Here is a 15,528-nt window from a genome sequence, read left to right as displayed (position 1 = left end):
GAAATCTCAGAATTGTGTTTTAGAGGTGGCGTAGAGATGGGAACCTTTGTACATTCAACCTGGTTATACCCCAAAGTGGGTAGATCTATGGGATATTTTAGGAAAAATCAGAGGAGTGGACTTTCCACAGGACCCAGAGCTGTTCCTGCTGGAGAAGATCATGACAGGAGTTTGAAATTGTCCAAATATCAAATTCATTTTGTAAAGATCACCTTGGCTGTGACCAGGAAAGGTATAGTGGTTACCTGGAAGTCTGACTCACAGCTGATCACCACACGTTGGATCATGGAGATGCAGAGCTGTGTTCCCCTCGAAAAAAAAACACCTACAATCTGCGGAGGCGGGTATGGCATGTATGTTGAAGTGTGGCAACTGTACTTGCGGTACATTGGAATGCAGGTATGATACACACCCCCCCACCCCACTTCCTTTCTTTAAAAGGAGCGGTGGATGGTAAGTTCACACCAGTCCTGGAGTGCCAGGATGAAGAAATGACTCTGAGACCCGGTATTGCCTCTGTCTTGTTTTTTCTGTGTATTTTAGGTTGCTCGGGAATCTTCTTGGCTTGTGTTACCTTTGGATTATTTCTGTGACGCATTTGTAACCATTGTTATTCTGTTTCATTCTCCTTTGTAATTAGTATGTGTTTGTTGATTTATTGTTTTGGGATGGGGGGTGGTAAAGACGGTGATTTATATCCTGTAAAAGGCAACGAATGTTCTCCTGGGTTGTTTGAAATGCACAAGTTTGTAAAATCAAAAAAAAATTCCAAAAAAGATAGTGCTGGATAACTCAATGGCACAGTCTTCATTAAACAAGAAAGTCTGCAGACATGCTGGAGAAAATCCGCAGATCACAGTGTCCACAGGAAGTAAAGGGTGACCAACGTTTCGGCAGATTCTATTCAGAGGCTCAGTGAGTTGTGTGGATGAGAGCAGGAAGATACAGTGGGGACAAGAAGCAGACCTGCCAGAGAAACTCAGTGGGTGGGGCAGCACCTGTGGAATCTGAAACATCACCCATTTCCTGCCTTCCACACATGCTGCCTGACCTGTGTTTCTCCAGCAATTTGGTTATTGTTCCAGATCAGCCATTCTCAACCTTTTTTCAACTATGAACTCCCCCCACCCCCACCCTCCTTCTTCCCCATCCCCACCGGATTCTGCTTGAAGTTTATGGGCCACGTTCTGTGAAGCAGTCAAGTTTAGGTTTCTCTCCTACGGACTACATAAAAAATATATTTCTGTAATGTGTGGTGAAAATAAAATGTTTTTATTTAAATGTGCCGTGGCTCCCGGGGTGGCCGCTTTGTGAATGGCTGCTCCAGATAAAAGAGGTTTATAAAATCATGAATGTTCACAGTTGTTCTCCCAGTGTAGGCGATTCTAGAACTCGAGGGCATGGGTTTATGGTGAGAGGGGAGAGGTGTAAGGGCAATGTTTTTGCTGTACAGGTATTCCCCGACTTACCACCTATGCAACTTACGGCCATCCATATATATGACCGTTAAGAAAAAAATATAAACATTACACTTTTATGGTGAAAGTCGGGGCCTAACTATGGAAAATAATGCCTCTTACGAGAGCTGGCCTCTGTGGCCACCATGTTGTATTTGATGAACATACATTTCTGACTTGCATCCATTTCAAGACAACCAGTCGGCCAGAACAGAACACAGACACAAGCTGAGGAGAACCTGAATTAGGGGTGAGCTTCCAGAGAAAGCTGCAGACATGATGTCAGATGTCAGAAGACATTAGGAGAGATGTATGGATAGGAAGAGCTTAGAAGGATATGCCAACTTGGTCATTGTGGGGTCCGTTGGTCGAAAGGGCTTGTTCTGAGCTTTATGACTAGATTCCAGCATCTGCAGTCACTTGTGTCTTCGGTCAGACAAGATGGAGTTTGCATGGGATGGAGTTTAATGTCAGATCAGATAGGCATTGGAGTATTTAGTTAATGGTGCGAGGGATGATTGTGGCAGAGCAAAGGGATTTGGCCATTAACTTCTAGCACACAAGTAAACATGATATTGGCTGGAGTTCAAAACTGATTCAGCAATTGTTCAGTCTCCATCAGGGAACCACGCTGAGGTGGGATTTCAAGGTCTGAAGTACAATTTACGAATAATGCCTGGATTAAGGACAGCAATGATAACCAACTTCAAGATAATTTTATTTTAATAAAGCAGAAAATGTGATATTACACAAAATTTCCTTTAGTCTACCACAGGGGTCCCAAAGTGGTCAATATTGACCCTTGGGGATCAATGAGACCATCCAAGGGGTCGATAAATGCCAGGGGGTCGAAAGAGGGTCAATAAATGGGTGGTGGGAGAATTCAGAACTCTACATCAAATGAGGGGCTGTGACTACGGGGATTGATAGATATTGTCCATTGGGCCTGAGCAGATGGCAGTATGATTGAAAAGTTAATTACAGTTAAATTAAAAATCAACAGATCTGCATGCTTGCTTTTGTTGTTGCAGAATGATTGAGTTGAACCAGAAACTCTCTCAAGTCCAGAGACCTTCTATCATAAAGCCGATGCCTGGGAGGCCTGACAGGCAGGTTCCCCCAGGAGCTCCTCCACCTCTGGGGCCAGCACGCAGAGGTAAGGGCCCGCACGGTTCCTCCACTGTCCACGCATGCGGGCGGCTTCTCACTGGACCACTTCCTTGTTTGCTGCCCTCAGTTTCTGTGCTTGAGATGCTCGTTAAAGGTTGCTTCTGCTGGCTTGAGTGAAGAGTTTTTTAGTGTAATCCCACCATCTCCCAGTAAAAGTTAGCCATTGGTTCAGATCTCTTTGCCCCAAATAATTTTCATCAAAGAATCCTCCAATAGCTAAATCTAGGGCAGAAAAGAAGGGAGAGAGGATGGGGGAGAGAAAACTTGAGTAGATTACTTGACATTTAATACAGATTAGTATGAAGTGTTGCACTTTGGAAGGACAAACCAAGGTAGGTCGTGCACAGTAAACAGTAGGGCACTAAGGAGTGTGGTAGAACAGAGGGATCTGGGAATACACGTTCATAATTCCCTGTAAGTGGCATCACATGTAGACAAGGTTGAAAAGAGAGCTTTTGGCATCTTGGCCTTCAGAAATCAAAGTATTGAGTACAGGAGTTGGGATGTTAATGGTGAGGCAATTTTGGTTACCTGACTCCAGGAATTTAACAAGTTAGGACGTTATTCTCTAGAGTGTAGAAGAATGAGAGAAGATTTGATATACACAGTAATGAGCAGGCTTTTTCTACTGAGGTTGGGTGAGGTAAGAACTAGAGGACATGAGTTAAGGGTGAAAGGGGAAAAGTTTCAGGGGAACTTCATCACACAGAGAGCAGTGGAAGTGTGGAATGAGCTGCCAGCTGAAGTGGTGAAGGTGGGTTTGATTTTAACATTTAAGTAAAATTTGGACAGGATGGGAAGTTTATGGTGGACTATGGATTAGGTGTAAGTTAGTGGGACTAGGCAGAATAACAGTTCAGTGTAGACTCAGCAGCATTGATGACCTTTGCTGAGGCACCTTCATTGGTGAGCCTTCCCCCTTTGTCCAGGAGCTGTGCTGCCCCTGCTCACTGTGTTGACAGATAGCCCTACCTCCTGAGGTGAGCTCTGGTTAGAAGCTAGCTTACTGTAGTGCTTGGTACATCTTGTGTACTCTGAGCCTAAGAACCCCCCCCCCCAGCGTGATGGCTGGGATGCAGATGTTGTCATCTGGCCACACTCTGAAGCAAATAACGAGAAGTAGGTTTGTTAGTGTCCGTGGAGAGAAACAGACCATAGGTGTTTCAGGTAAGGGGCCCTATTTAAGACCCACTCTCAAGAATGGCTCGTCTTGAAGAAGGGGCCCCAATCAGAAATGTTGACTGGGTATTCCTCTCCATGGACGTTGACTGTCCTGGCAGGTCCCTCCAGCTTCTCATTTTCTGTTGGAGGATCCAGTGTCCGCATTCCTTGTATTTCTCCACTTCCTCTCATGCTGCTCTCCAGGAAGTATCCTTTATCAATGGTAATGTTGCTGAATTCCTAAGCACTGTACAATCGTTCTGTACTTAATAATGCCCTTCATCGAGGGCATAAAGATGTTTTTCATATGTACATTTTGCACTTAAAGGATTCCTCAGTAATGTGCAGTGCAGGGACGGAACACTGCTTCAGAAAAGGATCTGCTCTCTCTGAGCTGTAGGTATTCTCTGGATCCTGAACTTACCCTAACCCAAACCTCACACTGTCCGATCTAAACCGGCAGCTCACCTATGCATTAACATTTGTGGGCTGTCACAGTTCAAGTTCATTGTCACATTGTACCTGGAACAGAGGGAAGGGTTTATTTTACAAGCAGTCCAGGTTTATAAAGCCAAGAAGGTTATGGATAAAGTGAATGCAGTCTTATTTCCCAAGGCAGACAATTCCAGAGCTCGAGGACATAGATTTAAGGTGAGAGGAAAGAGATTTGAGGGGCAACTTTATCAGGAACGAGATGCCAGAGGAAGCTAGGAGCAAGAGTGATTTTTTTTGACATTCAAAAGACATCTGGACAAATGTATAGATTGCAAGGATTTAGAAGGATGTGGGGCAAATGGGAGTAGCCCGGAATGCCAACTTTGTCAGCATGGACGGTAAGGATCGAAGGGCCTGTGTGGCTCTGACCCCTAACAGCACAGTTACAGAGTGAAGTGTTGCAGGGAAAAGATCAATTGGTGCAAAGCAATGGAAGCATGAGAGTGCTTGTGAGGTGCATTCAAGAGCCATTTTATTGGCAGAGTATATTAATTTTAATTTAGACGTAGAGCGCAGTAACTGGCCCTTCCAGCCCATGAGCCCGTGCTGCTCAAATACCCCGATTAACCTGCACGTTTTGAAGGGTGGGTGGAACTGGAGCACCCAGGAGGAAATTCATGCAGACACGAGGAGAATGTACAAACTTCTTACAGATGGTGCCAGATGTGAACCTTGGTCACTGCAGCTGTAATAGTGTAGCACTGGCCTCTATTCTAGCTGTGCTGGTTTAATCTAGAATCTCGTACCAAAGTAACATCAAATTGATCCTCACTTTGTGATTTATTTCTGTAGTGAATCAATTAATCAATCCAGATTTTACAATTTAAAAAAAAAATTCTGTCACGAATCAATCGATTCGCACTTTGTGATTTTTTTTTTTCTTTTTCTGGGGTTAAACAAACACACTGTACTAACATCCCGGCAACCCACTGTCGCATCTTGTGTTCCAGCTCCAGTGTCTCGCGATGATTCCTACGGCCCATCCCCTGTCAGCATGGGGCCCCCTTCCCCACCGATGATAATGGAGCACCTTGTCCGTCCACCTTCTGTGAATGCGGGCCGTGGCTTTCCCCGGGATCGGGGGGACGGAGGTAGGCAGGAATGGTGTCTGGATGCTGTTGGGAGCAATCACTCCATGGGTGCCGTTCCATAAACGCAAGCATGCCGACGTAAAGCACCTTCTTGTACCTTGCAGGCCATCGCGTTCCTCCCAGTGCTCTGCCTTCTCGTGAGTGGGTTGGTCCTGGCCCAGACCGTATGGGACCGTCTTCTGACCACGGTTCACCACCTCTACAGTGGGACTGGCGGCCAGGTACCGTTACGTTCTCGCCTCCGTTCTTCCACTCCTAGCTCCAGCACAGAGTTCCTGCCCCTCGTCTCTGTCTCCTTTCCTCATTCAGAGCCACCCCTCCTCTGATCAATTCCCACCCTTCCTCTCCTGTCCTCCTATCCATGTTCAATTTTCACGTTTGTCTGTTGGCTTGTGTTCCTCCCCCTCCCCTTTCTTCCCTCCACTCCAGCTTTTTTATTCAGGTGTTTGCCTGCTTTTTGCTTATACCTTGAAGAAGGGCTCAGGCCCGAAATGTCACTAATATATGTGGATGCTGCGAGACCGGGCTGAGTTCTACGTTTGGCCTGGCAGTTAGCACAACACCTTTACAGCGGACCTGGGTTTGAATCCTGTGCTGTAAGGAGTTTGTACATTCTCCCCGTGTCTTACATGGGTTTTCCCTGGGGGCTCCAGTTTCTTCCCACCCTTCAAAAACGTACTAGGGTGTAGATTAATGGGGTGTAAATTGACGGCACAGACTCGTAGGACCAAATTGGTCTGTTACCGTCCTGTATGTGTATTTGAAAAAAAAGCATTTAAGTATTTTTACCGAACCAAAAGACAAGTGAGGGAACCCAAGGCCAGGTAGTTTCATGGCTGTTACTGGCAAAATGCTCAAGTCAGTAGTCAGATGAAATTAATCATTTAGGAGAGGTGAATACCATTAAATGTGGCTTTACAAATGATAAATCACATTTGATCAATTAAAACACAACATTCCACCACCACAATTCAGGCCCTTCAGCCTACGATGTTGTGCTGACCGTGGAAATGTATTCAACAATCTAAACCTCACACACATAACCTGCTATTTTTCTTGCATGCATGTGCCTTTTAAATGTCCCTATTGTACCAGCCTCCACCACCACCCCTGGCAATGCATTCCAGGCACCCACCACTCTGTCAATATTAAGTAAAACATGCCTCTGATGTCTCCCCTAAACTTTGCTCCCCTCACCTTAAATAGATGCTCCGAGACAAAAGGTGCTGGCTGTCCGTCCTATCTAAGCCCCTCATAATCTTGTACTGTATTCCTCTATTAAGTCACCTCTTAATCCTTCGTCACTTCTTTGAGGATGTGTCAGAAAGTTAACAGAGGGGAACCTGTGGATGTCGTGGATTTCCAAAAGGCATTTGACAAGCTGCCACGTAGGAGGCTGGTGAATAAATTAAAAGGCTACGGTGTTGGAGGCAGTGTGTTAGATTCGATTGTAAACTGGCCGCCTTCTAGAAAACAGAGCATTGGTTTAAATTGGTCCTTTGCAGACAGGAAGGAGGTTACTAGTGGAGTACTGCAGGGTTCAGTTCTTGGCCTGAAATTGTTCAGTTTAATGTTCTGGTGGGAGGAATCCAAGACAACAGGAAGGGCAGGTTGTGACAAAGATACTGCACCAGGAGCCAACGAGGTCGAGGAACATGGAGTTTAATGTGGGAAAGTGTGAGGTCATGCACTTCCATGCGAGGAACCATAAAAGCAGACTGTGATCTGAACAGAGATAGAATGAGTGAAGGGATTTTGGCACGAATCACAAAAGTCTCTTGTTCTTCTCATGGTTATCTTCAGGCAGAAGGTTCAGAAGCCTGAAAACCAGAACCTCTTGGTTCAGGAACAGTTTGCAATAGCTCAGGATTCTTTATTGCCATGTCGTAGAACAATATAGCACAGTACAGGCCCTTCGGCCCTCGATGTTGTGCCAACCCATATATTCCTTCCCAAAAAAAAATGGTACAGAGGAACAGAGAGATCTTGGAATAACAGTTCATCGTTCTTTGAAAGTGGATTCTCATGTAGATGGGGTGGTGAAGAAGGCTTTTGGAATGCTGGCCTTTATAAATCAAAGCATAGAATATAGGAGCTGGAAAGTGATGTTGAGACTGTTCAAGGCATCGATGAGGCCAAGTTTGGAATATTGTGTGTAGTTCTGGTCGCCATATTATAGGAAGGATATCAATAAGGTAGAGAGGGTGCAGAGAAGATTTACTAAAATGTTGCCTGGATTCCAGTATCTAGAATACAAATAAAGATTGAGTAGACTGAGTTTTTATTCATTGGAGCGTAGAAGGTTGAAGGGGGATTTGATAGAGGTATTTAAAGTTATGAGGGGGATAGATAGAGTAGATATGAATAGGCTCTTCCCCTTGAGGGTAGGAGAGATTGAAACGAGAGGTCATGAGTTAAGGGTTAGGGGGCAAAAGTTTAGAATTAACCTGAGAGGGAGCTTCTTCACTCAGAGAGTGGTGGCTGAGTGGAATGACCTTCCGGAAGAGGTCAATTTTGTCATTTTAAAAAAAGGTTGGATAGATAGGTGCATGGATGTGAGGGTTATGGACAGGGAGCAGGTAAGTGGGAGATGGCCTATTTCTGTACTGTAATTGTTATATGCTTACTAAACCCTCCCTACCCGTAACCCTCCCTACCCGTAACCCTCTATTTTTCTTACATCCATGTGTCTGTCTAAGAGTCTCTTAAATGCCCTCAATGTTTCAGCCTCCACCACCATCACCAGCAAGACATTCCAGGCACCCACAACTCTCTAAGTAAAAAAAAACTTCCCCCTGATGCCTCCCCTAAACTTTCCTCCCTTCACTTTGTACCTATGTCCTCTGGTGTTTTCTGATCCTGCCCTGGGAAACAGGTGCTGACCGTCTAATCTGTCTATGCTTTTCATAATCATGTAGACCTCTATCAAGTCTCCTCTCATCCTTCTACGCTCCAAAGAGAAAAGTCCCAGCTCTGCTAACCTTGCTTCATAAGACTATTTCCCAATCCAGGCAACATCCTGGTAAATCTCCTCTCCACCCTCTCCGTAGTTTCCACATCCTTCGTATAATGAGGTGACTAGAACTGAACACAATACTCTAAGTGTGGTCTTACCAGAGATTTGTTGAGTTGCAACATGACCTCTCAACTCCTGAACTCAATCCCCCTATTAATGAAGCCCAGCATCCTACAGGCCTTCTTAACTATCCTATCAAATTGTGCGGTGACCTTGAGGGATATATGGATTTTGACCCCAAGGACCCTCTGTTCATCCACACTCTTAAGTAACTGACCATTAACCCTGTACTCAGCCTTCTGGTTTGTCCTTCCAAAATGCATCACCTCACACATCCAGATTGAACCCCATCTGCCACTTTTCTGCCCAACTCTGGACACTGTCTATATCCTCTTGTAACCTTCAACAACCTTCAGCTTCATTGACATCTCCAACCTTCGTGTCATCCACAAACTTACTTGACCCATCCTTCCACCTCTTCATCCAGGTCATTTATAAAAATCACTAAAAGCAGGGGTCCCAGAACAGATCCCTGCAGCACTCCACTAGTCACTGACCTCCAGGCAGAATACTATCCTTCCATTTCTACTCTCTGCTTTCTTCCTACAAGCCAATTTTTTATCCACATAGCCAAGGTTCCACTGATCCTGTGGCTCATGACTTTCTGGATGAGTCTCTTGTGGGGACCTTGTCAAATGCCTGGCTAAAATTCATGTAGACCACATCTACCGCCCGACCTTCATCAATTTCTTTTGTTACCTCCTCAAAAAACTCATTTAGCCACGCTGACTGTCCTTAAGTAGATTGTACTCCAAATACTCATAGATCCTATCGTTAAGTATCCTCTCCATTAATTTATACACCACTGATGTAAGACTCACCAGTCTATAATTCCCAGGATTTTCCCTATTTTTCAACAAGGGGACTACATTTGCCATTCTCCAATTTTGCAGCACCTCCCCTGCGACCAAAGAGGATTCAAAAATCATAACTACTGCCCCGACTATCTCTTCTCTCACTTCCCACAGCAGCTTCGGGTCTATCACATCCAGCCCTGGAGAAAATCTTGATGTTTTTAAGAAGATCCAACACTTCCACTTTCTTAATCTCCACATTGTCCAGGACACAGGCCTGTTTTTTCAACCTCACCATGACCAAGGTCCTTTTCTCTTGCAATACTGACATATTCATTTCGAACCTCCTTCCCCTCCAGGCCTCCTTTATCCTTTAGCAGCCCCACTTACATTCTTGTCACCCTTCTGTTCTTCACGTATGCATAGAATGCCTTGGGGTTCTCCTTAATCCTACAGGCCACAGCCTTCTCATGCCTCCTTTGAGCTCCTCTAAGTCCTTTCTTAAGCTCCTGGCTGCCATATACTTCTCATGAGCCCTTCCTGCCTCCTGATTCCTATATCCAATATATTTTTCCTTCTTACTCTTGACTAGTTTCCCGACCTGTTTCATCAGCCACAGTTCCCTTTTCCTACCATCTTTTACTTGTCCTAGTGGGACAAACCTATCCTGAACCCTGCACAAGTGGTCCCTAAACTTCCTCCACATTACTTCTGTGCTTTCACCCTTAAACATCTGTTTCCAATTTATTCTTGCTAGTTCCTGCCACATCCCTTCATAATTAGCCCTTCCCAGTTAAGCATTTTTCCATTTGGACTGTTTTTATTCTTTCTATAGCTATGTTGAAGCTCAGGGAGTTGTGGTCACTCACCAAAATGCTCCCCCACCGAGAGGTCCGCTGCCTGACCAGGTTCATCCCCCAAAACCAGATCCAGTGGTGGACTCTCCTCTAGTCGGCCAGACCACAGACTGTCTCAGGAATCCTTGAATACCCCTGACAAATGCAGCCCCATCTATCCCTTTTACAGACAGGAGGTGCCAGTCAATATTAGGGAAGTTGAAATACCTATAACTACATCCCTGTATTTCCTGCACCATTCCAAAATCTACTTGTTTATCTGCTCCTCGGTGTCCCGAGGACTATTTGGGGCCCTATAGACGACTCCCAGCATATCTCCCTTCCTATTTCTGACCCACCCACACCGATTCAGTGGACCCTCCCTCTTCAGCCCCTCCCTTTCCATAGCTGTGATACTATCCCTGACCAGTAATGCTACTCACCCCACCTTTTCTACCTCCCATTGTACCTGCATCAGCCAATCCTGCCCTTCCTCCAGCCAAGTTTCTGTAACAGCCACAGCATCGTGGTTCCATGTACTGATCCAAGCTCTAAGTTCATTCCCTTTATTCCTAATACTCCTAGCATTGAAATAGACATATTTCAAACTCTCTAACTGGCTACATCTATGTTTTGTCCCCTGACTATCCTTCATCACCAACTCAGAACATTATGCTTTTGTCCTTCTCTCCTAATCTCTGCCCTCACATTCTGATTCCCACCCTCCTACCTAACTAGTTTAAACCCTCCCCAACATCTCTAGCAAACTTGCCCACCAGGATATTGGTCCCCCTCCAGTTCAGGTTAGACCTTCCCTAGAAGATACCTCAATGATCCACAAATCTGAACCACTGCCCTTTGCACCAACTCTTCAGCCACGCATTCATCTACTGCAACTTCCTGTTCCTACCCTCTCTGGCCCGTGGCACAGGCAGCAATCCTGAAATTACCACCCCTGAGCTCCTGTTTTTTAACTTCTTACCTTACTCCCTATATTCCCTCTTCAGGACATCATCTCTATTCCTATCTATGTAATTATGACTTCTGGCTGCTTGCTCTCCCCCTCCAGAATGCTATAAACTCGACTAGAGACCACCCTGACCCTGGCACCTGGGAGGCAACATTCACAGAACCTCCTACCTGTTTTCCTAACCAATGAGTCCCCAAGTACCATAGCTCTACTCTTCTTCCCCCCCTTCCTTTCTGATCCGCAGGGCCAGCCTCTGTGCCACCTTGACCCATCCCTGGTAGATCGTCCTCCCCAACAGTATCTCAGACAATATACTTGTAATAATACTGAATATGTAATTTTACACAAATATTCCTTGTGACAAAGTCGCCATTAGTGTCCAGCGCCCCTTACAGTGAGAGAGAGAGAGAGTCCCTTCAGAGATGCTGAGTGCTGTCAGGATCTTGGCCCTCCCCTTGCCTCACTAATTGCTCCGCAATAAGGCTGTCTGCATTATTGCAAGTCACTATTTTGTACGAGGACTACTGTGAATATTTATTATCTCTTTAATTCAATTACTTTATTCTTATGGTTTTTCATTGGAACGTGGACGGCTGAGAGGGATTTGATAGAGGTATTTAAAATTATGAAGGGAATAGATAGACTAGACGTAAATAGACTCTTTCCCCTGAGGGCCGGGGAGGTTGGAACAAGAGGGCATGAGTTAAGGATAAGGGGGCAAAACTTTAGGAGCAATGTTAGAGGATACTTCTTCACTCAGAGAGTAGTGGCAGAATGGAATGATCTTCCAGAAGTGATAGTTGTGGCAGGGTCCCTTCTGTCATTTCAGAGAAGGTTGGATGTGAGGGGGTTGGAGGGTTATGGGCAGAGAGTGGGAGGGGGGAGCTAATGGAGTTGTTCAAGTGAACTGGCGTGGACCCAAAGGGCCGACATGGCTGTTTCTGTGCTGTAAACAGTTATATATCGTTAAAATCAGAATTTATTGTCATAAACAAGTCGTGAAATTCTGTGTTTTGCAGCAGTATCGTATGCAAACATTCATATAACTATCTTACAACATTACTGTATAAAAAATAATGCACGAAAAGTAAGGCAGTGTCTAATGTTGGATCCCATTTTTTTAACTTTTGGGGCGTATAACCAATTATACTGTATCATGCGTAACCTTGTGTTTATTATATTCTTCATAGTTCCAGAGCATAACTTTTCCCATGTTTCATTTTTTATATTTATGTATGGAATATATACAATTTAGTATCAGTTTCAAATCTTTGCCTCAAGAGTGACACCTGGTGTCTGGATATTATTTGTGCTAATCAACTTACATTATTTACAAAAAAGTATGGATAATTCTACATAATTCCTTAGTTTGGACGTAAAAGGTTTGAATCATCTGGTTAAGAGAAGCAAAAGTGTTTTCACATCTTCTTTCTTCTTTTCTTTGGCTTGGCTTCGCGGACGAAGATTTATGGAGGGGTAATGTCCACGTCAGCTGCAGGCTCGTTTGTGGCTGACAAGTCCGATGCGGGACAGGCAGGCACGGTTGCAGCGGTTGCAAGGGAAAATTGGTGGGTTGGGGTTGGGTGTTGGGTTTTTCCTCCTTTGTCTTTTGTCAGTGAGGTGGGCTCTGCGGTCTTCTTCAAAGGAGGTTGCTGCCCGCCGAACTGTGAGGCGCCAAGATGCACGGTTTGAGGCGAGATCAGCCCACTGGTGGGGGTCAATGTGGCAGGCACCAAGAGATTTCTTTAGGCAGTCCTTGTACCTCTTCTTTGGTGCACCTCTGTCTCAGTGGCCAGTGGAGAGCTCACCATATAACACGATCTTGGGAAGGCGATGGTCCTCCATTCTCGAGATGTGACCTACCCACCGCAGTTGGATCTTCAGCAGCGTGAATTCAATGCTGTCGGCCTCTGCCATCTCAAGTACTTCGATGTTGGAGATGAAGTCGCTCCAATGAATGTTGAGGATGGAGCGGAGACAATGCTGGTGGAAGCGTTCTAGGAGCCGTAGGTGATGCCAGTAGAGGACCCATGATTCGGAGCCGAACAGGAGTGTGGGTATGACAACGGCTCTGTATACGCTAATCTTTGTGAGGTTTTTCAGTTAGTTGTTTTTCCAGACTCTTTTGTGTAGTCTTCCAAAGGCGCTATTTGCCTTGGCGAGTCTGTTGTCTATCTCGTTGTCGATCCTTGCATCCGATGAAATGGTGCAGCCGAGATAGGTAAACTGGTTGACCGTTTTGAGTTTTGTGTGCCCGATGGAGATGTGGGGGGGCTGGTAGTCATGGTGGGGAGCTGGCTGATGGAGGACCTCAGTTTTCTTCAGGCTGACTTCCAGGCCAAACATTTTGGCAGTTTCCGCAAAACAGGACGTCAAGCACTGAAGAGCTGGCTCTGAATGGGCAACTAAAGCGGCATCGTCTGCAAAGAGTAGTTCACGGACAAGTTGCTCTTGTGTCTTGGTGTGAACTTGCAGGCGCCTCAGATTGAAGAGACTGCCATCCGTGTGGTACCGGATGTAAACAGCGTCTTCATCGTTGAGGTCTTTCATGGCTTGTTTCAGCATCATGCTGAAGAAGATTGAAAAGAGAACGCAGCCTTGCTTCATGCCATTGTTAATGGAGAAGGGTTCAGAGAGCTCATTGCTGTATCTGACCCGACCTTGTTGGTTTTCGTGCAGTTGGATAACCATGTTGAGGAACTTTGGGGGGCATCCGAGGCGCTCTAGTGTTTGCCAAAGCCCTTACCTACTCACGGTGTCGAAGGCTTTGGTGAGGTCAACAAAGGTGATGTAGAGTCCTTTGTTTTGTTCTCTGCACTTTTCTTGGAGCTGTCTGAGGGCAAAGACCATGTCAGTACTTCCTCTGTTTGCGCGAAAGCCGCACTGTGATTCTGGGAGAACATTTTCGGCGACACAAGGTATTATTCTATTCAGGAGAATCCTAGCAAAGATTTTGCTTGCAATGGAGAGCAGCGTGATTTCCCTGTAGTTTGAGCAGTCTGATTTCTCGCCTTTGTTTTTGTACAGGGTGATGATGATGGCATCACGAAGGTCCTGAGGCAGCTTTCCTTGGTCCCAGCAGAGCTTGAAAAACTCATGCAGCTTGGCATGCAGAGTTTTGCCGCCAGCCTTACAGACCTCTGGGGGGGATTCCATCCATACCTGCTGCTTTGCCTCTTTTCAGTTGTTCAATTGCCTTATATGTCTCTTCCCGGGTGAGGACCTCATCCAGTTCTAGCCTTAAGGGCTGTTGAGGGAGCTGGAGGAGGGCGGATTCTTGGACAGAGCGGTTGGCACTGAAAAGAGATTGGAAGTGTTCTGACCATCGGTTGAGGATGGAGATCTTGTCGCTGAGGAGGACTTTGCCGTCTGAGCTGCGCAGCGGGCTTTGGACTTGGGGTGAGGGGCCGTACACAGCCTTTAGAGCCTCGTAAAAACCCCTGAAGTCGCCAATGTCCGCGCTGAGCTGGGTTCGTTTGGCGAGGCTAGTCCACCACTCATTTTGGATCTCCTGGAGTTTGCGCTGAAGATGGCTGCATGCGCGACAGAAGGCTCGTTTCTTCTCTGACCAGGACAGCTTTGCAAGGTGAGCCTGGTGGGCAGCTCGCTTCTTTGCCAGTAGCTCCTGGATTTCCTGGTTGTTTTCGTCGAACCAGTCCTTGTTTTTCCTGGAGGAGAAGCCCAGTACCTCTTCAGTGGATTGCAGTATGGCAGTCTTCAGCTGATCCCAGAGGGTTTCAGGGGACGAGTCCGTGAGGCGGATTGCATCCTCGAGCTTTGCTTTGAGGTTTGCCTGGAAGTTTCCTCTCACTTGGTCTGACTGCAAGTTTCCAACATTGAACCTCTTTCTGGGGGCTTTACTGTTCCTGGACTTTGGCTTGAAGTGAAGGTTGAGCTTGCAGCGAACCAGCCGGTGGTCAGTGTGGCATTCCGCGCTGGGCATGACCCTGGTGTGGATCACATCTCGTTTGTCTCTTTCTCGCACCAGGACGTAGTCCAGGAGGTGCCAGTGTTTGGATCGGGGATGCATCCAGGTGGTCTTCAGGCTGTCCCTCTGCTGAAAAAGGGTGTTTGTAATGACAAGCCGCTGTTCTGCGCAGAGCTCCAACAGGATGCGCCCATTGTCGTTGCACTTGCCGACACCATGCTTGCCCAGGATTCCTGGCCAGGTTTCTGAGTCTTTGCCGACGTGAGCGTTGAAGTCGCCAAGGATGACAACCTTGTCGGCTGTAGGGGTGTGTTGAATGAGGTTGCGCAGGTCAGTGTAGAACTTGTCCTTTTCTGCTGGTTCCCCCTGGAGGGTTGGAGCATAGACACTGATGAGGGTGATGCGACGTTTGTTTTGAAGGGGGAGTCGCATGGACATGATCCAGTCCTAGTGGCCTGTCAGGAGGTTTTCGAGTTTGGAGGCAATGAAGCCTACACCAGATGGGCATCGTTCAACCATAGGCTTGCCAGACCAGTAGAGTGTGTAACCC

At 46.2% G+C, this 15,528-nt stretch overlaps 1 protein-coding gene across 7 annotated transcripts in view; it reads left to right on the top strand.

Moving 5' to 3' along the window:
- Positions 1-15,528, top strand: part of mia3 (MIA SH3 domain ER export factor 3) — a 111,046-nt gene that overhangs the window by 88,257 nt on the left and 7,261 nt on the right. For 5 of the 7 annotated variants that reach the window (XM_069887868.1, XM_069887872.1, XM_069887869.1 and 2 more), the window contains exons 23-25: positions 2,489-2,613; positions 5,234-5,374; positions 5,479-5,595. In XM_069887868.1, the coding sequence (XP_069743969.1) occupies positions 2,489-2,613; positions 5,234-5,374; positions 5,479-5,595 (383 nt within the window). Of the gene's footprint in view, positions 1-2,488; positions 2,614-4,116; positions 4,185-5,233; positions 5,375-5,478; positions 5,596-15,528 lie in introns of those variants that run through there. The other 2 variants (XM_069887871.1, XM_069887870.1) reach the window with 2 other exon arrangements.

Source organism: Narcine bancroftii, chromosome 6, assembly GCF_036971445.1.
Source record: "Narcine bancroftii isolate sNarBan1 chromosome 6, sNarBan1.hap1, whole genome shotgun sequence".
Taxonomy (NCBI): domain Eukaryota; kingdom Metazoa; phylum Chordata; class Chondrichthyes; order Torpediniformes; family Narcinidae; genus Narcine; species Narcine bancroftii.
This window is presented reverse-complemented; position numbering and strand designations above follow the sequence as displayed.